At 37.0% G+C, this 23,422-nt stretch overlaps 1 protein-coding gene across 8 annotated transcripts in view; it reads left to right on the forward strand.

Annotated features, from left to right (window-relative positions):
- IQCH (IQ motif containing H) overlaps positions 1-23,422 on the forward strand; it is a 258,516-nt gene that overhangs the window by 41,481 nt on the left and 193,613 nt on the right. The window contains exons 5-6 of one of the 8 annotated variants that reach the window (XM_025390850.1): positions 11,630-11,746; positions 14,115-14,515. The exons of the other annotated variants lie outside the window; for them this stretch is intronic. Of the exons in view, the coding sequence (XP_025246635.1) occupies positions 11,630-11,746; positions 14,115-14,117 (120 nt within the window). The 3' untranslated portion in view covers positions 14,118-14,515. Of the gene's footprint in view, positions 1-11,629; positions 11,747-14,114; positions 14,516-23,422 lie in introns of those variants that run through there. 8 annotated transcript variants of the gene reach the window in all.

Here is a 23,422-nt window from a genome sequence, read left to right on the forward strand (position 1 = left end):
CACAGTATCTTTATCTCACCTAATAAAATCAACAATAATTCTTGAATATAATAAATTTCCAGTTCATATTTAGATTGCCCGAGTTATTTCCCAAATGACTTTTACTCCTCTCTTATCCAATCCTGGATCTGTTATCCATTGCATCTGATTATTTTATTTCTAAAGCAGAGGGACTCTGTTTAGTTCATTGCTGTAACCAGTGTCTAAACAGTGCCTAGCCTGGAGTAGGCTCTTAGATGACAGCATAGTGGTTAGAACTGTGGGTTAACATCCTGGCTCTATCACTTACTAGGTATACTTGGGCAAGTCACTTAACCTCTCCATGCCTCAATTCCTCATCTGCAAAATCAGTTTAACAGTAGTGTCTGTTGTATAGTGAGTGCTGTATAAGTGTTAGTTATTGTTCTTATTTGTTAATAAGTACTAATCAACCTCTATTATGTACCTAATACATGTTGGGCCCTATTTTAGGCATCAGCCAAATTTCTCTGCTCTCATGGAGCTTACATTCTAATTGGGGTTGAGTAGTCATTAGGAAAACAAAAAACAATTTGAAAAGTAAACATCCAGTTGTCCCTCACTATTCATGGGGGATTGGTTCCATGATCTCCCTTGAATACTAAAATCTGTGTATGCTCAAAACCCTGATATAAAATAGTGTAATATTTGCATATAGCCTATGCACATCCTCCTGTACACTTTAAATAATCTCTAGATTATTTATAATACTTAATACCATGTAAATGCTATGTAAATAGTTTTTATACTCTATTGTTTAGAAAATAATGACAAGAAAAAGAGTCTATATATGTTTGGTACAGATACATTTTTTAAAAAATATTTTGAATTCACTGTTGATTGAATCCATGGATGCAGAACCCATGGATATGGAGGGCCAGAGTGAATAGCACGTTAGTTGGTGAGAGAAAAGTTGGGAAAGGAACATAGGGAGCACTGGGATGGTCTAACTTGTAAGGTGGCATGTAAGCACATATTTGATGGCTCTGAAGGAGCAAGTCATGTGCCTCCTTGGAGGACATGCATCTAGACAGAAGAAAGACCCTAAATTATGAGTGAGTAGCAAAGAAGAGGAGGGTGCAAGGGAGAGTGAAGTGGAAAAAGTAGGAGGGGCCAGATCTTGTAGACCATTGTGAGACTTTGGATATTACCACGTGAGAGCAAAAGTTATTGGAGGCTTACACTAGAGAATATGACTTGCAATTTGAAAGGTCCCCTACAGACAGAGTAGTGAATGCTATAATAGAGTTTTGGAAAACATGCTCTTGTAGAGCCAGAGGGTATGCCTAATGCCTGGGCTTTGATGTAACCATTAAGTGCATCATGTTGAAAATCTTTTTCAAGCACAGCAGTATGACCTCTGCATCCTAGACTGCCAGCTCACATATAGTATGTTCTTCCAACAATTCTTCAACACTATGAGGACCTTCAACCCATTGACCTCTCATTATTTCACTATTTATCACTTTTATCTTATTGTCTTTTCCTTCTCAGCTAGATTAGATGCCATGGTTGTGGCAGAAATTGTTAGTTCTCTGCCGAATATCTATTTCCTCACCTATATTACTAACAGAACTGATTTTACTTAGGGTGGCAATATGTCATAAGGAATAAGATTCCTCATTTCTGAGCCTTCGTTAAAGCAAAATATTTCCACGTGTCCCAGTTCTGTCCAGTTAGTACCGAGCAGCAGTCTACTGGGGGTTGGTTCCAGGGAATATTTTGCTTTTCTAATAACGGGGATAGTCACAGCTGGCATGTTCCCTTGCCCCTATTTCCCTTTCTCCTTTCTTCCTTCCTTAAACACAGACATGACATCTGGAGCTGCAGCAATCATCTTGCAACCATGGGATGACAAGCATGGACAAAAGGCAACACCCTGATGATTGTAGAGCAGAAAGAGAGAAAGGAACTGGGCCCCCAATGGCTTCTCTGAGCAGCTGAACTAATGCTAGCAATTGACTACCTCTGCCATGTGAGAATAGACCCCAGAAGGGTTTTTTGTTTTGTAATGTCAGATCTCTTCTGACTGATTCAGTGGTTCAACACCATGGTCTCTCTTTTGCAAACGTCCTTGTCCATCTTTCCCTCCGTCATGCCTGGGAGACAAAACACAAGTCTGGTTAAACCTAACGAACTGCTCTGTGTTTGCATCTGAGAAGCTAAATATAGCTGTAGTATATCTCACAATGGTGCTTAGTGGTCTCACTTTAATTTTATGACCCCAAATTTCTGGTGGGCACTAAATTCAGCCTATATGTGCTAGCACGTTTCTGTAGCAAAATCAGTTTCTCATCCCTTGAGATGGCTATTTTAAACTTTCTCCTCTCTCTTCATACCTCTAGCACCCTTGTCTCCCCTTACTTTCAGCTGATGATCTCCCTTCATACTCACCTACCTCATTTTTTGTGTCAGAGTCTGCTAGTATCTCCAGTATTCCTCTCCCTCTTTCTTTGTCATAACGCCCTTGATCTTTTTAGCTAGAAATATGGCTGTCCCATGTAAAGACCATATTTTCCAGCTTCCTTTGCAGTTGATTATAGCTATATGGGCAAGTACTGGCTAATGAAATGTAAGGGGGAGTATTATGGGTAGCTTTCAGGAAATGTTCTAAAAAGATAGAACTGGCTTGTGCCCTTTGATCCTTTTCTTCTCCCTCCTCTCTTTTGCTACGTGGGATGAATCTATGATGTTGGAACTCTATCTAGCAGCCATCTTAGACAGGAACAGTAGGTCCACATATTGGGATAGAAGAGTACTGAGCTAGAAGGGGTCTGATCCCTAACAATTTTATGACTTCCAAATCAACCCTGAACAACCTACCTCTGGACTTCAGGTACATGAGAAGACTGAATTCTGTCCTATTTAAACGATATTCTTCCAGTTTTTAGTCACATATAGACAAATGAATCCTAACCAAATACATCAGCCTTTCTAGGTCGAGATGTACTTTCTGTGCCTTCTCTCTAATCATAACGGAAGTGTCCCTCTCCTATTAAGGCCAGCCTCTTATTAAGGCCTTAGTTTCTACAGTTATTTCCTTTCACGAATCATCAGTTTCTCACTCCTCAGTCATTTAGAGATCTTTGCTTAACTAGCTCAGTTTCATCACTCTGGTCTTAGTCTAATTGTTGTCTCCTCATAGAGGCTGTTCTTGACCATAATATCTAAGGTAGTTTTCTCTTATTCTCTATCCCATTATCCTAGTGTATTTTATTTAGAGCATTTAGGGCAATCTGAAATTAATTTTATATCTGTTTATGTGCTTATTGTCTGATTCCTCACATACCTTCAAGAATGTAAGATCCACATGGTCAGGGACTTCATCTTTCCTGTTTCTAACACCTACTAGGCTCTCAAGAAGTGTCTGAATGAATGAATGAATTTTGTTGGAATTAAAGAAGGAGAGATAGAGGTTGGAGGAGACCTCCCAGAGTAATTTGGGCCTGACTGAAATTCAAGTTTGAATAAAAGTGTGACCAGAAGACACTGAAGAGGGAAGAAGAAGACATTCCCAGAAGAAGGAACAGCATGCTCACTTGCAGAGGTGGAGAGAGCGTGTTGTGTGTGGGCATTGGTCATTCAGCATGAAAAGTGCACAGACTTGTCAGGAAGGAATGGCAGGAGTGGGGGCTGGAAAGTAGGAATGGTTCAGACTACGCCACCCTAAGGGAAACTGGTGGAGGATTTTAAAGGTGAGAGACATATTCGATTCAGTGATTAAGGGCGGGCCATCATGCAGAAGATGGATTGGACGTAAAGAGACCCATCTAAGGGACTATTAAGGAGGTCTATGTAATAATCAGTGAAGCATGGACCACGCAGTGCCTGTGGGGAGTAGAGTGGGTAAAGGATCTGATAGGATGATAGGAAGTTGAATCAAGAGTGCATCACCTAACACTTCTTTATAATGTGGCAGTATGTTGTGATGAAATAAGGCTTTGGATTCAGAGACGTAAATCAAATCCTGTCTCCTCACTTCTGGATTGTGTGACCTTGAGAAGTCACTTAACCAATTATCCTCATTGGCAAAGTAGTGACAATATCATATACTTCCTATTGTTATTTTTAGGACTAAAATCCTAAAATCAGTTGAATATGACCACACCCACCTGTTCTGGTGCATGCCACAAAATGGGACCTGAAAAAATGTTAGCTCTCTCCCCTAACCCTTCTCTTATTCTCCAGTTCAACTCCTGTAGGAAAGAGAAAACGGGAAGGCCACATCTCAATAGAAGTAGGTAAGCCTTTAGGTTTTGTGAACCTGAAGCAGTTAGGCAGCAGCTGGGCTATTTAGAAGCAGCATGGAGTTAAGTGATGCTATGATTGTGGAGGGCTTCTACTTTGTTGATCCTTCTAGCCTTAACAGGGAGATAAGAGGGGAGGTAATAGAGCATAGAGTGTTAGAGTTAATAATAAAATAATAAATAAATAAAATAAAGAATTAATAATAAAATAATGAATCATTACATTTTAATTACACCTTAATTTTGGTTGACACTTTATTAAGAAAATGTATTTTTGAATAGAAGCAAAAATCCATATAACCATCTCTCAGCTTTTACAGTTAACATAATTTTTCCATTCTAATTTCATCTATTCCCTCTACTATTTTTGGCAAAGTCTTTGAAAGTAAATCCCAGACATTATATCATTTCCCTTTATCATATGTTATTTGGTAAAGATTTTTAAAAATAACCATTATCACCTGTAACTAGTGAGAATAGACCCCATTAGCGTTTTCTGGTATATAATCTAAATCTCTTCTAACTGATTCAATGGTTCAGCACCATAGTCTCTCTCTTGCAAACATCCTTGTCCATCTTTCCCTCCATCATGCCAAAAACTTAACAACAGTTCACGAATATTGTATAATTCCCAGTCCATGTGCAATTTTCCCCAGTTGTCTTTAAATTGTCATTCTACTGTTGTTTGCATGAATCAGGATGTAAACAAGGTCCACACATTATAATTGTATTTCGTTTTATCTAAACAGTTTCCCTCGTTTAAAACATGTCATTTAAAGATTTCTTGAGTAATACCCTACAAGCACAGGCAAACAAAGCAAAAATGGACAAATGGGATCACATCAAGTTAAAAAGCTTCTGCACAGCAAAAAGAAACCATCAACAAAGAGACAACCCACAGAATGGGAGAAAATATTTGCAAACTACTAATCTGACAAGGAATTAATAACCAGAATATATCAGGAGCTCAAGCAACTCTAGGAGAAAAAAATCTAATAATCTGATTTTAAAATGGGCAAAAGAGGCTGGGCATGGTGGCTTATACCTGTAATCCCAGCACTTTGGGAGGCCAAGGCAGGCAGATCATCTGAGATCAGGAGTTCCAGACCAGCCTGGCTAATATGGTGAAACCCCGTCTCTACTAAAAATACAAAATTTAGCCAGGCGTGATGTCGTAGCTTTTAATCCCAGCTACTTGGGAGGCTGCGGCAGGAGAACTGCTTGAACCTGGGAGGTGGAGGTTGCAGTGAGCTGAGATCATGCCACTTGCACTCCTAGCCTGGGCGACAGAGTGAGACTTGGTCAAAAAAAAAAGATCTGAATTGACATTTCTCAAAATAAGACATACAAATGACAAACAGGTGGCTTAGCATCACTGATCATCAGAGAAAGGCAAATCAAAACTACATTGAGATATTATCTTCCCCAGTAAAATGACTTTTATCTAAGGACAGGCAATAACAAATCCTGGCAAGTATGTGGAGAAAACAGAAACCTCCTACACTGTTGGTAGGAATGTAAATTAATAGAACCACTATAGAGAACGGTTTGGAAGTTCCTCAAAAAACTAAAAATAGGCTGGGCGTGGTGTCTTACTCCTGTAATTCCAGCACTTTGGGAGTCTGAGGTGGGCGGATCATTTGAGGCCAGGAATTCAAGACCAGCCTGGCCAATATGATGAAACCCTATCTCTACTAAAAAATACAATAATTAGCTGGGTGTGGTGGTGCATGCCTGTAATCTCAGCTACTTGGGAGACTGAGGCACAAGAATCACTTGAACCCGGGAGGCAGAGGTTGCAGTAAGCAGAGATTGTGCCACTGTACTCCAGGCTGGGTGACAGAGCAATAATCTGTCTCAAACAGCAACAACAGCAAACTAAGAATAAAGCTCCCATATGATCCAGCAATCCCATTTCCAAAAGAAAGGAAATCAGTGTATCAAAGAGATATCTGCACTCCCATGTTTATTGTAGCACTATTCCCACTAGCCAAGATTTGGAAGCAACCTAAGTGTCCGTCAACAGATGAATAGATAAAGAAAATGTGGCACTTACACACAATGGAATATATTCAGCCAAAAAAAAAAAAAAAAAAAAATCATTTGCAACAACATGGATAGAACTGGAGATCATTATGTTAAGTGAAATAAGCCAGGCATAGAAGGGCAGGATTCACATGTTCTCACTTATTTGTGGAGCTAAAAATTAAAACAATTGAATTCACTGAGATAGAGAGTAAAAGGACGGTTACCAGAGGCTGGGAAGTGTAGTGTGGGGCTTGGGGAGAAGTGAGGATAGTTAATGAGCACAAAAATATAGTTAAATAGAATGAATAAGATCTAGTATATCAAAAGAAGGTGACACTGGCTGGTCACTCTGTTATACTCAACAATTTATTGTACATTTAAAAATAAAAGCATATAACTGGATTGTTTGTAATACAGAGACAGGATAAATGCCTGAGGTGATGGCTGTTTATCCTGATGTAATTATTACTCATTATATGCTTGTATCAAAATAGCTCATATACCCCATAAATATATATACCTACTATGTATCCACAAAAATTAAAAATAAAAAAATTTTAATGTCAATTATTTGTTGAAGAAACCAGGTCATTTTTCATATAGGTTCTTATCACAGTCTGGATTTATCTGATTGCAATCCCGTGGTGCCATTTTACATGTTCCTCTGTCCCTAGTATCTCTTGTAAATTGGTAGTTTTATCTAGAAGCTTGATTGTATTCAGATTCTGTCTTTTTGGCAGGACTACTTCTTATTGTACAATGGTGCTATACCCAGTGCCTGTGTATTTTCTTTTATAGCATATCAAGAGGCAATTTCTTTTTTTGTCTTTTAATAATATTAAGACTGATCAATGAGAATTATCAGCTGAATTTGTCTTTTATAAAATTTTATAATGTCTTTTAAAATTTTATATGTCTTTTATAAAATTCTCTGCAACCTTTCACTTAATGATATTAGCAACCATTGATATTTGCTTTAATACATTATTTCATTAGGAATTACAAAGTAGTGATTTTTAGAATTCTATCATTCCTTTGCATTTTTTTAGCCTCTGTGAGGAAGTTTTCTTTAGCAACTCTTTGGTGACTCTGAAAACCAGTTTTAATTACTTACTTTTTGCTTAATTACTTCTTTTATTTATCAATTTTTAGGTTAATTTATCAATTTTATCAACTAGGTTTTTGAGGGGAAGAGAATATTATTAAGAACTCATAGATTTTTGTATGTTTGAAGTGTTTCAATCCATTGTAATCGTTATTTTGGGGCCAGTGGGAGCCTCTTTCACATTGGCTCCAGAATAGTACTTTATAATTTATAAGATACTTAACCGTACATTAGTCATTTGAACTTCACAAACAACCCTATGAAGCTAAGTGTTACTACCCAGTTTTACAAATGAGAAATCTAGATCACACAGCTCAAATCAGGACTTGACGTCTATTGTTCTTTGTATTACATGAGACAGTGATTGAAAGAATGAGTGTTAAAGGTGACTAAATTCTTTGTATTTTTCTTTTCTCTGCTTCTGAGACTGAACAGCAGCTGTCTTTAACCAGTGGGAATATGATATTAAGCAATATCCACTTTAGAAGACATTACTTGCAGCAAACACTGTTGATAATACTGTAACTTCGTAAATAGCCTCTCTCAACTTTGTTTGTGAAGCATTTCAATTTTGATTACTCTGTGTGGGATCTACTGCTCAGATGTGTGTCATTTTATGGTCTACCCATGTCTGGGGAGCTGGCATTACACGCTGCCTAGTGTTTTTAATTCAGAAGTTCTTCTAAAAGAAACCTTAGCCTCCTATATTCCAACCCTAGTTTTAATAGCATAAGCTATTTCCTTCTTATATAGCTTTGTGGGCATAGTAATAAAATAAATACCACAAAATCACTGATGAGATGAAAATTGAGCTCCCTGCTTCTGTGCAGCCATGTAGGTAAAACAGTAATTGGCTCTGATAATAACTTTTGTTCTTACAAACCAAAGTCTGAATGAGAGTCACATTTGATATATCTGCTTGTAATTACCATCAAAAGGAGAGAATACAAAGTTTAGATTGTTTAGTGACTCAAGATAGATTACATACATTGATATCTTTTCTTGACCAATTTACTAAAATTTTCTGAAATTATTTCTGATATTTATCTTACTGTTGGTAAAAAATGATCATCTTCCAGAGCATACTTTCCTGCTTAATGGAATGATTAATTTTATTTTTGTTTTTGAAGTCTATAATTGATTTTCTTGAAAACCTATTATTGGGTCTCATAATACAGCATATGTTTGTAAGTATTTTCCCATATATCACAGTAGATGGTTTGTAAGACAAATTTAGGTTTTGAATGTATTTGGTAGTGAATTTCAGCGAAACATTTGTTATGTTAATTTTTTTTTTTTTTTTTTTTTTGAGACTGAGCCTCACTCTGTTGCCCAGGCTAGAGTGCAGGGCATGATCTCAACTCACTGCAACCTCCACCTCCTGGGTTCAAGCAATTCTCATGCCTCAGCCTCTCAAGTAGCTGGGACTACAGGCGCCCGCCACCATGCCTGGCTAATTTTTGTATTTTTAGTAGAAACGGGTTTCACCATGTTGGCCAGACTGGTCTGGAACTCCTGGCCTCAAATGATCCACCCACCTCGGCCTCCCAAAGTGCTGGGATTATAGGAATGAGCCACTATGCTCGTATGATTATGTTAATTTTCTTTAAACATAGATGCCTTTTAAGTGTTTTTGAAAAGAGCAATTAAATCATGTGTGCTACATATTACTATTTTGGTATACACAAGCATTGGTACCAAAATAGTAAATATGAGAACATTAATATTTTTAAATTATCTTTTAACCTCAAGTCATTGCTTTAGAACCCAACAATAAAGAATTGATAGTACATCTATCATTTCTGTTGGATTTCTATTTACATACTGATTTCTTTTCGGAAATAACTATGTCTAGTGCTACAGAATTTAACAATAAGCAGAACACTACAGGATTTTAAGGCCAGTTTTAACAGTGATTCTGTATTTGGCCATTTCCTCCCTATACCAGACCTATAACCACACGAACTTGATGGAGCATGATAAAACTAAGAAAACTGCTATGGCCCACTGAGCAAATAATCCCATAATTAAAAAGTTCTAACAGCTTAGACATGATAGATGAAGCTATTACCATCAATTCTGTATCCAGAATACACACATTTTAAAAATACCCTAATTACAAAAACCCAGATCCAGTCAATATAATACATATTAGCAATTTCCCAATCCTTGGTAGAATAGCAATTATTCTGAACGTTTAAGAAGGAAAATATTATGTTCAGGTATTAATTTCAATAGAAGAGGCAATCTGCTTGCATGCAAAAACCCTGGAGTGGTGCTGTGAGTGTTACCCACAGAAGAAAAGCCATTTATAATTAGGTATGACATTACTTTTGTGACCACATGTACCTCAAGGAGAAGGAAATAGACATGCCTTGTTTGAATCCTGTATTCTTGCCCAGATTAAATAAAGTAGACAGTTGAGGACAGTTATTTGGAGATTTGGTTTAAGAAATGCTATTGGTCGGGTACGGTGGCTCACACCTGTAATCCCAGCATTTTGGGAGGCTCAGGCAGGTGGATCATGAGGTCAGGAGTTCGAGACCAGCCTGACCAACATGGTGAAACCCTGTCCCTACTAAAAATACAAAAATTAGCCAGGTGTGGTAGCATGTACCTGTAATCGCAGCTACTCAGGAGGCTGAGGCAGGAGAATCACTTGAACCTGGGAGGCGGAGGTTGCAGTGAACGGAGATTGTGTCCCTGCACTACAGCCTGGGTGACAGAGCAAGATTCCATCTCAAAACAACAACAACAAACATGCTATTAAAAAGTAAAAGGAAGATTTGGAATATCTGTTAAGAAAGACCTTACCTAGACATATCTATGCTTATCTAGCATACATTCTGTAGATATTTTTGTAGCCTTCTTCTTCACTTTGACATTAGGCACAGACCCTTTATGAATGCTTATGTCAAAGAAATAGCTGGATCATGAACAAATCTGTCTGATTCCTACAACCATTTTAACAACTGCGTCAGATCACCCTCAAAACTAAGACACTTAATTGAAGGGAAAACAGCTAAGTTGCTCACGGTACTTCTAACCTCCTTTTAAAAAAGTTACAAAGCCTACAAACCTACATATTTTGACTCCATTTTTATGAAATGTCCAGAATAGATATACATCAGTAGAGACACAAAGTAGATTACTGGTTGCCTGGAACTAGTGGGAGGAGGGAATGGGGAGCAATTGCTAATGGGTATGAGGTCTCATTTTGGAGTGATGCACACGTTCTGGAATTAGATAGCGGCGATGGTTGTAGGAATATACTGAAAACCACTGAATTGTACACTTTAAAGGGGTGAATTTTATGGTATATGCATTGTATTACAATTTTAAAAATCACAAAAGACTAGAAATTATTAATAATACCATATTCCCTACATGCGAAATTATCTTTTAGCCTAAAATCATAGAATCCCAAAGCTCGGGCATGGTTCCTCAAGAGACCATCAAGTCTAACATGCATTTTGCGAATAAAGAAACTGACTTCCATAGAGGTGAAGTGACTTACCCAAGGTCACACAGAGCAGTCGAGAGGAGAGCTGGCACCTAGGGGTCCTGACAACTATCTAGTGCCCCTTCCCACCACCACTGTGTGGCCCACTCTCATGGTTTATTTTTAAGCATGTCAACGATAACTAATTTGAATTATTTAAAATGAGGAATAAGTGGTTCAAACAAGAGGCTTTTTTTTTTTTCCTAATGAAAGCGTAAATTATTCTTGCAGATAACAGAACCTCTGTGAAGGAGTAGATAAATTTGTTGTAAATTTACCAGGCCCAAATTGAGATTTACCTGTAAATGTCCCTAGAGGAAAGTGGCCACATTAACAGACCAAGGGAGCCCTCTGCCTGTGTATTTGTGGTATAGATTTCATTGGCAAAATCCTTGACCTGGAAAGCTAAAAATAAATTAAGACCAGGTATTCTATCTAGTCCTTTGCCCACCTTGGTTGGCTTCCAGCGTTATTTTTGAGAAAATGTGTCTGAGGATGTATTTGTAGGAGCAATGGGATATACGGAGGAAAACCTATAGAAAGTTCCTTTTCTGTGAATAAAAGGGACTGATTAGCAGCCTAAATAAAAGATCCAAATATATTTTTTTCCAGTGAGAATTTCATTAAAATAATTATTTCCAAAGAACTTTAAACTCCTTTGAGGATATAAAATGTTAGTAAGCATTTTTGTTCATCCAGCATGAAAGTTTCATTGTTTCTTTGTTTCAGCGAAAGGTAGGGTTGAATGTAAAAATCATGCAGGATCCTGAAAACATCCACCACAGGGCTGCTGTAAATGCGAACTATGGAATCAGTTTACCATATATTAATCAGAGAAAAGCATGTGTAAGTAATGAGTTGTTTTAATGAGCTCTTATTTTTTAAGAAATAAAAGTCATTTATTAGTAGTGTAAGATGTAATGTAGATATTAAGTAAAGATTGTGATCCTTTTGTCTTTGGAATTTTTTGGAGATGGAGTGGCTCTCATTCTGTTTGTAATTAGCAATGATTAAGAAAATGTATGCCTATTTTAAAGACTTATTTGTAGCTCATTCAGATTTCTCTATTTTATTTGATATTCCTAAATAATCTAGTACCATAATTTTAATGAGGAAATAATTTACCAGCAAAAAGAATTAATAGAGAAATTTTAAATATTGTATTTCTTTGATAGTAGGCTTAGCACTAGAAAAATCAAAATAAAACAACAGCACAGAATCCTCTTCACTTGTATATCCTCTCATAATGTACAAATATATGAGAATATTATTCTAAAGCTGAGGTAAGCAGGGACTAATCCTTTGTGTCAGCAAAATAATGAGAGGGAAAAAGAATCAAATGTAGATTTGCAGTAAGAGATCTCAGAGTTGATGCCCATTTTTGCCATTGACTAGATGCTACCTTGTCCTAAAGCAAGGATTGTACTCTTTCCATGTTGTGGAGTTTTCTTAGGAGAATTAAGAGTAGTGCTTCATTTTAACTGGGAAATTATTTAATTTGAGATCATTTCTAACACTGAAAACAATTACTGAGGTAACATCTCTATTTTTGTAAATATATTTTTAACCTTTGGCTTCTCTCAAAAGCTCTTAAATGTATGACTTGGTGAAATCAAAACTAAAAGCAAGATTAATGTTAGAATTAAATTGCAAAGCCATTTCTAACTAGCATAATAGTCTCTTAGATTAATCTTCCAAATTTCCTACATAGACATTTTCAACTGCCTACTTCATTCATGTAACCCTGAAATGTATTTTCAGTTTCTTTATATGTGCTTTATGTTATTCTAACAGGTTTGGTTTAAGAGCACTTTATCTTACAAATACTTGTATAGCCTAAGAAATAACCGGAAAGTTAGATATTTTTATTCCTGCTGAAACTTTATTTAAAATGTCACTGTGAATAATGTGAAAGGGTTTTTATCTGTTTCCCATGAGCCCAAAGCTCTTGAAATACAAATATTATTTCTCTGGCAACACAGACAGAAGCAGATTTCTCTTTTGTTGTTGTTGGTTTTCCTCTTCAATCTAGAATTAATATTGGCTTAGCTGGAGGAGTACTGAGGCTTTGTAGCCCGAGGCAACTGTTGTGTTTCATGCGAACTTTTTCTGATGAGTACTGGAGTTTTAAAAGGCATACCTCTAGATTTAAAAAGGATTATGCTTTGCTTTATGAATCTGAATGAAGATTCAGACTTCAGTAAATAGAGATTTCAAAATTATATCCAAAACTTGGGACAGATTCTTAGTCATTAATTATATATTTTTCCAATTTCCAAATAGAATGAATGCCTTGGATGTTGTATCTATATACTTTGAGCAAAGAGAATTTGGGAAAGCACTTTGCCTTTTATGACATATAGCTAATAGATGTTCATTTACTGTATTAAATCTCCTTTTTCTGTCAAACTTGATGCCATAAATATCTGCACCAGAGCAACTTAAAATTGGATGTACATTATGTATATTTTTTTCAAACTGTCAGCCTTTTGATCAAATAGTTATCATTTTGTGTTGATATAGTTGTATGGTAGTACTAACTGAAAAACAGTATTTTCATTTTGGATTTACAAAACAGAAGCATTGTGCAAAAAGCACTGTGAAAGAAGTTTGTTCAGGTATTTGGTTTTAAACAGTCATATAAAGCATTTGGGGATAAATGCAGTTGTGATTTACCACTTATAAAAATCATTTCAAAAGCACTAACCCAAACTAGAGCAATGTGTCTAGCATTGTGATGTATAGTTAATTAGAAAGGCATCATCAAAGCTAATCATTTTAGAAACTAAACACTCGAAGGGGATTATTATTTGGCTGCCGAGGGCCATGTGTTTCCTTACTTCTTATGAAACTTGATCAGCTTGTCAAAAGCCTGTAAATAGCCTTAGACATTTTTGACAGAGCAAATGTGAATATGTAGCCACTTTACATTATTTGTTCCCAGAAGCTGGTATCTTCTCCATCTTAGGAAGTGGTGTATTCCTCCTGATAATAAGAGGCTGATGCAAGGATTTTAGTGCATTGAAAACACATATAACCCCTGCCACACACACATACTCATATTGCAAAACTATCTTGAAAATTGTATATCCTGTGACTCTGTTATGTAAAATCAATTTACCAAAAACGTGTTAAAAGTGAGACTCACTGGTGGTTTTTTCAATATCTTCAGTCTGCCAAATAGTAACAAACAGCCTTCTAACATTTTTTCTAGTAGGTCCTCAAAGGTATGTGGAAGCAAGAAGAAATCCCTGGTACTGTTCACATTTCCTCACTGACATCTAGTTCCAGTTAGAGTTTATAATATAACACATTAAGAGATCTACAGAAAATTTGACTTTGATTTATTTCTTTTAAATAAAAAGTGTTTCTTAAAAGGCTTGAAACATGTATCTGTTAACATGAATTTTAAAAGAACGATTATGAATGCATAACAAAATAGCCAAACCAAACATTGCTTTGAATTGCTGCACAAATAACTCTGATTATAACTGTTATGACCTAGAAAAGAATCATAAAAACATTTTTCTTTTTGGCAAGATATGAGTTGCTGTAGAATTATACCAGTTCTTTGGTCCCACTTTCCAAATAAATAAATATATAATGCAATGTAAACTTAGAATCTTTTATTTATTCATGAGGTTGAATTTAATACTATTATGATTTCTAGATTTTATGAGTCATATGTTATGCAGTGTTTTCCACTAACTTAGTTGGGTAGCAACTACACTTCACAAATCATAGTTTTATTCTTTACTGTTTCACTTGGGGTGTACATAGTAATCTCTCTCTCACTGAAAGCATACTCATTTCTGAAATGATAAAGTGATAGAAAGTGAGGCAATTGTGTTAATGTCAAATGATTAGAAGAAGCACTAGAAGTAAGGGGTAGGGGTAGGGGGTGGGAGTGGAGAAAGAAGGGCGATTTCAGAACATGATTGTGTTTTAAGCCCATGCATATGGCCACAATTACAGTCACAACATAATTTGGCAACGGTAGCAGAATTAGATTTAAACAAATTGATGTTACACTGCAGTAATTCAGAATGAGCTTGTTGCATTTATAAACCATAACAAGAAGCAGAGTGAATTAATAAACCCTTCTTGTCACTAAAAATAAAAAAAGGGAATAATTGCTGAGATGGAGTTAACTTAACAGATGACTATAGTCAGCATCCTTTCAGGCTAGATATGGGAAAGTGAAGGTCACCCCCATCTCAGATGACAAAGAGGGAACATTTTGTTGGTAAACAAATTAATCTTTTGAAAGGTCGCCATTTGTTTTAAGTTTTTATCCAGTTCTTGTCATCTGGAATCAGAGATTGACTGTCATTTCACCAGGCAGGGGTGCAGTTGAGGCAGACAAAGCTGCTTCTGTACGTATCAGCATTCCTTGACAAAACTCAGTGCCTGATTGTGATGCTATGGGCTGCTGGTTTACAGCTGTCTCCGGACAAGAGTGGAGGCCCACCCCTGAATTCCAATAAGATGGGCCTGCATGTTCCGCCTGCTGTAAGCTGGCCCTCTGCCCACAAGTAAAATGTATTGTAGTTCAAGCCAGCAATTATCTCTTTTACTTCCTTCTGTGCTGCTTCTGTTCTCTTTTTCCAAAAACAGATGTGGGTATTCACTCAAGTTCTGCATCTATTCTTTCTCACACCTGCTGGGGCAGAATTTTGACAGAGGTAGAGTTTGAGGGAGCCAGCAGACAACAATCAGATGCAATTTCTTTGAGAACAGTTTAAAAAGAAAATGTTGATTTTTCAGGAAATGTGGAGTCAGCATCTTGGCCCCCCTCCCTCTTCCCAGGAGCATTTGGTAAATTAAATTAGTTGAACAAAAGGAAATAGCTTTAAAGACATTCTGAAATGCCATATCCTATTTATGACTACAGTCATTACCCAAGGACTGTGGTGGCATGCACAGCATCCCACTCCCATCATTTAAAGAGAGCCTTCTCTTCAGGTTGCTTAGATAAAGAGTTTTCAACAAAGGAATGACTTTTCATGTCCTTCCTCATTCACAGCCTACAAAATGTATTCCACCAATATGGCAGTGATGGTGGTGGTGGTGGTGGAGGTGGTGGTGTGTTGCCTTTGTATGTTGTTGCTGTTTAGAATTTCTATTCTGCATTGGTTTGGAGTGACGGGAAAGCTGAGGAAAGCCATGGAATGTTGGCTGGTGGATGGCTGTCTCACTAAAGCCCATTGCTCTGGGGGCAGGGAGAGGCAATGAGAGGCTATAGCCTTGTCAGATAACATTCAGAAAAAAAATCTAACAGTAGTGAGTTCTTTTAATTTCTTTTTTATTTATTTATTTTTTTTTTGAGACTGAGTCTCACTCTGTCGCCCGGGCTGGAGTGCAGTGGCGCAATCTCAGCTCACTGCAAGCTCCGCCTCCCGGGTTCACGCCATTCTCCTGCCTCAGCCTCCCGAGTAGCTGGGACTACAGGTGCCCGCCACCCTGCCCAGCTAGTTTTTTGTATTTTTTTTTTAGTAGAGACGGGGTTTCACCGCATTAGCCAGGATGGTCTCGATCTCCTGACCTTGTGATCCGCCCGTCTCCGCCTCCCAAAGTGCTGGGATTACAGGCTTGAGCCACCGCGCCCCGCCGAGTTATTTTAATTTCTTTACAGTGGTATGTTTCTTGAGCTTCTCTGCCAAGATTTTGCATGCATTCCCAAACCAACCCCGTGCTGAACTGAAACCACTTTTTAGCTCTCAGAATAGTGATTCTGGGTCAGACTGCCTGGTGTGAATCCTTACTAGACTGGGATTTCCCAGAAACAGTCTCCCTTTCCTCATGTAAAATGTCCATAATAAATGTATCTATCTCATAGGATTGTATTGAGTTTTTAATGAGATAATTCAAAGCACTTAACAAAGGTCCTGGTACAAAGAAGTGTTCTGAAAAATATTAGTTATTACTATTGGTGAGTCTCATATATTGTATTGTGCCATTGTTTTATACTGTCATTTAAAACACATTATTGTAGGGGTCCAGGGAGGGAACCAGAATATTGCTGAGGTCTCCTCCAGGGATACTGTTTAATATTTTACATGATTATGCTTTCTTTGCCACACAGATATGAGGACAGGAACCTTGTTGTCTGCTCTGTTTGTCTGTTTTTCAAATCCTCCCCTTTACCAAGCACTATTTTACACATAATAGGTACTAAGGACAGGACTGATTTGTCCCCTCCTCTGTCCAGTCTCTGCTCTGAAGCTATATAGACTGATGTTGAGTTTTGAAGTGAAGTAATGATTTTGCTGGCTCCTAGTAGGCCTAGTTGCACAGGATACCCCCTCCATGGGCCATCTGATAAGATTTACCTAGTGAAATGCCAGTACTACTGGACTCTTGTTGCAGCCTTGCCACTAACTAACTAGTGTTTCCAAGAGCAGGTTAGTCTGTCTCACTCATTCTCATTTTTCTGTTTTATGAATGGGGGGAAGCAAGATGGAGAGGCAATCTGGTGTGCTGGGAGGGGCTTGGAGCTGAGATGGATCAGAGTTTGGGTCCTATCTGCTGTTTTGCAGTTACTGAACCCTAGGTAAGCAAATTACATTTCAGATCCTGAGTTCCCTGTTTTGTCAAGTCAGGATAATGATGCCTACTAAATAAGGGTGCTATGGAGAATACAGATAATATATTAACATTGCTGGCACATAATGGGTACCTAATAAGGTTCTTACCTTCCTTAAAAATGAATTAGTACTAAAAATCTCTCATTTCCTTCTTCACACTTATGCTTTTAGAAAAGAATCTGATTTGGCTCTTTTTACATCCTAGTGTAAGTGAGTAATAGGACTTAATGTTCATTTTCAAATTGTTAGAGAACTCCAGTGAGTTTCAGAGGGGTTCTCAGCATTTAATTTGTATTTCATTTTTAATGATAAATATTCAAGCATTTTAAGTATAATAAAGAACAATACCTACATATTTCAATTGATGCCAAATTTTAATGCATTCGATCATTTGATCGTCCGTGGGTTAATTTGTACTTTCAGGCTTACTCTGAGTGTGTGTGTGTACATTTGAATTTCCCATAAAGGTGTTTTTTATTAGATAGGGTGTAACTTTGTACTAGTCATATTTTGAAATTCAGATCTGCTCATATACACTCCTATAAGAATCATACAAATAAATAAGCAAAGATTAAATAAGCTAATATGTGTGAAGGTCGTAAAGCAGTGCCTGACTCCTGGTAATCATTCAGTAAACATTAATTGGTACTAGTATTAGAACACATGTGTGCTACTATCAATTAAAAGCCAGGCAAGTTCTCTGATGCATACTTTTGGCACAGCATAATAGTCAACTGTACAATTACAGTAATATAGCCACATCATGATAATATAGCATCACAGATTGTTTCACTGCTCGATTTAAGTTTGGGTTGGTTCTTACATGATTTGAAATGAGCTATACAGTCTTTGACAGTGCAAGGTTGCAATGTTACTCTGTTTACAACTGTAGATAAAAGTCAACAATGAAGCATAATGTCAAAATTTGGACTCAACATGCAAAACAAAATTAGATTTCTTTGAAACTCAGAGACTGTCTGAAAGAGAAGGGTGGTGAGATACCTGAAAAGAAATTTAAATGGGATATGATAGAACATCCTAAAATGTTACATGACACATTTGAAAAATATTTTTGGTAATTTAGCCCTTTAATTATAGTAGCATTTATTAAGTTTGCCGGACACATTGTTTCATGTATACTATCTTATTTAACATATTGTTTTATGTATACTATCTTATTTAACCCTTACACCTCTAAGCAGGTGCCATTTTTATAACCATTTTATAGATAAGAAAACTGAGACTAAGATTAAGCTACTTGCCTGAGGTTGTATAGTAAGCAAGCAGAGTCAGGATTCAAATTAATTATGGAATCTATTTGTCAAATATCCCCCAACTGACTACTTAACAACTAATCCTTAATTATCAAGGAACGTAAGCAATTGGTAGACATTGTTAGTGACTCTGTTTTGAAACAAAAAATTTCTACTATTTTAAAGTTTCTGGATCATTTTAATTGAACTAAATTCTGAGATTATAACTGCCATAACAAATTGTTAGCTTTTTGAAATTGCTTATTCACATCTGGATTTTCCACATCTTGTGCAGGCAAAATAAAATATATAAATACATTGCATTCTGTGACAGATGTAAGACTGTAGTTATTTATAACTCTTGATTTCATAATTTGTCTTCATCAAAACAGCCTCATTGTTTCCAGGATTGGTTTATATTGCTATAACCAGAAATATACAATATAAATACATATATAATAAATATATAATATAAAGATTTATATAATAAATATATAATGTAAGCACATACTATATTTAAGTAATAATTATATACATATAAGTACATAATACTATATGCAATTATATTATTTATATTTGTTTTGACATACACAATTATACTAAATTCTTATAAAATTTGCCTTTACTTATATATCAGCATTCTATTTAAGGTTGCATTTGAAAAACTTGTTCTACTGCTGAAAATAAATTTGCAAATCTTTGGCATCAAGTATTACCTCTCCTATGGGTATTTATTTTTTAACAAGAGCAAATCCGCTACTTAATTAAAACAAAGGAGTTAGGCTCTATTAAGGGATTTCAAGCATGAGTGGACAGAGAGAAGAGGGATTTGGGGGAATCCAGGAAGAGAGCCTTTGCACTGCTCTGAAATCATTTCAGGTCGGCAGCCACCTGCTAACAGGACTAGGCCTGCTCCCTTATGATATACTTTTTACTTTGTGCCTTTTCACTTTATGACTTGGGCCTTGGACTGGGGTATTTGTTTGACTACATACTGAGAGATAGTGTTTCTAACCTCAAAATTAATTCCACTTTGAAAAGCCAAAAATTAGGTAGACAGAGGGACCTGTGTCACACCTATGATAGGTTTAGGGTACAGGGGTCCATGGGTAGAACTGCATTTCAGTATAATAGGTTCCCATGTATTTTATTTAATCCATTTATAAAAGATTATTCTGAGAAGGGGTCCGTAGGCTTCACCAGACTGACAAAGGGGTTCATGATGTCCCAAAAGTTAGAACTGTGATACATCTTTTCTTTCACACAAAAATCCAGTGTGGGACAAAGTATGCATCAGAACAGAGACATATCCTAAAACCCCTGTATCCTTTATGGCTGAAATATCCACATCTCTTAGTTGGTAGTGCGGAAAAACTACGAAAAAGTGGATAATGTCTACAATACCAGCCCAGATTTTTATAAGAATTACACCTTCTTGAGTAAAAATATAAAATTTATGCTTTTGCCTAATTACTGTTGCTTTTCTATTGCAAGGAGGAAAATGGAGCAGCTACAAAAGTGGTAATGCTTGCAGTAATATAGTAAGCGTTCTGTTTAAAATGAAGCAAAGGAAAAATACTACAGCAAGTAGTGTTATAGCATTAGCCACAAGAAAAATGGGACTAATAGGATTGTTTTTTATCATGGTCCAGGTTAATTATCTACTGAGAGGTTCTTGAGATGAATAAATACTATTGCTGTGTTCTCCAGTATTCTAACCCATTGTACCTTAAACTGTACTTGAATTCAAGTATACATTCCTAGCCTTTTAGAACCTCCTTGGTAGAATAGAAGTAAGTGCCCATAGACTAGATTGATTCACCCTACACTTTCTTTAAAAGCCTAGCCTCTGAATTACACTACAGAATGTGTAAAGTAAACCCAGAAGATACTTATTTAGAAGAGATTCCTCTCATTAGGCTATAAAGTTTGGGCAATATGACCTGAAAATACCAGATTTATGTAATTGATTATTTATATAAAAAGATTATATAATCTTTTTACTTCCATCTCTATCTTCCACAACAGCTTGAATAATAAATCAGTTTATGGTTGGCAACTAAGGCGTCATGGTCTGAAAACAACCATGCATGCTTTAGTAGAAAGAGCCATAGATGGAGAATCAGAGGACTTGGGTTTTCAATCCTGCTCTCAATTCTGGTGCTGTGAACCAAGTTAACATAGGTATACCACTTAGTCTCTAAAGACAAATTCTTCATCTACATACTGAAAAGATAAATTGGCTACTTCAGAATCATCATCAGGGCCACAGTCCTGGTTATGTGACTCCCAGATTAATGCTCATTTGGTTCCTTGTGGAACCACCAGTCTCTCAAGGATCAATGTAATTGGATGGAGGCAAGCCTTAAGATAGGCCTTAGAGGAACTGATGGGCAAGACTAAAGGAGAGGTGGTGTACATTTTAAGTACCAGAAGCAATACAAGCACAGGCCGAGGTAGAGAATAGTGAGAGTAATGGAGGATGGCTTAGAACTTTGCCTAATGAAGTTGTAGAAACCAAAAGATGTTGTTGGCTGTGGAGGCCAGTTGATGGATGGCCTTGAATGGGCCCCTGAAACCCAGTTGTGTGATTTTCAGTCAGGATCATAAAAGGCAGGGCTTAAGGCAGACAGCTTCTGAAGTTAGATCACTTCTCCAGCTTCTTTAACTGAAGGGCAACTTTAGAATTCTTTTGAATGATCTCTATTCCTTGATGTCTTCATTAGTTATTAAACTTTATTTTCTCTTCCTTTGGCTATAAAGCAATAGTACTTTGTTGAATAACCTTATCTCCTGAACTTGTTAGATAATCATAAAACTGCCTCATTGGAGTTCTACAGGCTGCACCTTCCCCTGACCATTTACATACAACTCTCTGTCCCTTTCATATAAATGGCCACTCAGAACTGGCCAATCTAACTGGATGGCTGGGATTTCCTCTCAGTCCCTCTTACTTTCTGTCCTAATGCTGTATGCCCCACTACTACTAATGATTCTGCCTGTAACTTCATCTCTAATCCCTACTTCTCACCCCCTCTCCAACATTAGCTAAAAGTAGGACTTGTTCGGGCAAGAGAAGTGGTGGCAAGACAAAAGGATAGAGAGTAGGAATGGTTGATTCCTCACACTTTCTGACCCCCATCTCCCACCCAACTCTCCTATTGCCATATCTCAGCCTCAGCACTGGACATTATGAGCCTCCTCTCCCACTCTCACCCTCTCCCCAACTCCCTTGTGGTCCCAATCTAATAATGCACAGAAATGCCCAAGAGACTATCTTAATCCAAATGTTTTCTGAAATATGGGTGTCTCTCCAAACTTATCATCTCTTTGTGCTAAATGAAAAAAAAAAAAAAAAAGAAAAGGAAAAGTGGTATTCATGGAACAGGCTTTTTTTTTTACTTCCTGACACTTTTTTCTTTTATATAAGCAGTAAAATCCCTTAGAAAATGTCCAAATTGTTCTTTTTTAAAGTAGGAGTCACAGCATAGTTGTATTGGGTCCGGCAGATAATACGTTACTGAAATGACTGAGTGTAAAGGCTAGGTCCACGTTACTGGAGTACTGAACTGAGGAGACAGGCTTTCCCTCCAGGAGGCAGCCACCTTAGCTCTAGCCTTTTGTGACTGGGTTTCCAAAAGAAGCTGGAAAGTCATGCTTATATTTTTTTGTGAAATCTAATTTTTAAATGTGTGATCAGATAATTTTTTTAAACCCTGTGTAGTTCAAAGAAAATATTCTTTAGGCTATTCCTGTCTTGCAAGTCAACAATTTAAGAAACAGGAAGAGGTATGGTTTTAGGTGTGATAGTATTGATGTTTTGTAGGCAGCTGACTGGCAACTTAGAGCCCATTAGAGTGCTAATACCTTAGCGAAGCCCAAGATGTAACCCTTGACTTCATAGGATTAGAGATTTGATTTTGCCAGAGTCAGTCAATCTCTTGGGTACAGCTGAACTCACAAGAGACTGATGTACAAACTGAAATGCCACTTTATGTATTCTAAGGAGAGCTATCATGGTCAAACAGACCTGAATGTTCAAATCAGCCTGATCTGATGCACATATTTTCTCCTTATTAGAAAGCTACACAGAATCCAGTTAGAAGGCTGCTTAGTGAACAGGGAAACCGACTAAGGTAATTAGTTGGACAATCTTCATGGTGAGCAGCAGCATCACACTTTTATAGTCAGACACACCCATCTGTGAAGCTACACTTGCCAGAAGGATATGAATACATTCCTGTAAAGTGAGTGCTTTATGGATACTGAGAAATTCTGCCTCTCCAATTCAACTTTTTATAGTAAACATTAATAGCTACTATCTGCTTGGGGTTGACTATGTGCATTATGTTATATCACAATCCCCATGGAATGAGTGATACTATCTCCATCTTACTGGTAAAGAAACTTCAGTATAGAGAAATTAAGTTACTTTCTCCAGTCATTCAATTAGTAAGTGATAGAACTCAGAATCAGGCTCTATCTGATATTACAGCCTGTGTTCTTAATCTTTGCCTTCCTTTTTACTAATTTCCTGCTATGAAATACCACTCACCTTCAGCTGATGTCTTATGTCTTTGATAACACCAATTAGACTACATTCCCTTTTGGAATCTTTTAAGTCAGCTTCTACATGGATCTGACCACATTGATCATGTATCCGTTTTTTTAGTTGAACACTC

The sequence above is a fragment of the Theropithecus gelada genome, chromosome 7a (genome assembly GCF_003255815.1).
Source record: "Theropithecus gelada isolate Dixy chromosome 7a, Tgel_1.0, whole genome shotgun sequence".
NCBI lineage: Eukaryota > Metazoa > Chordata > Mammalia > Primates > Cercopithecidae > Theropithecus > Theropithecus gelada.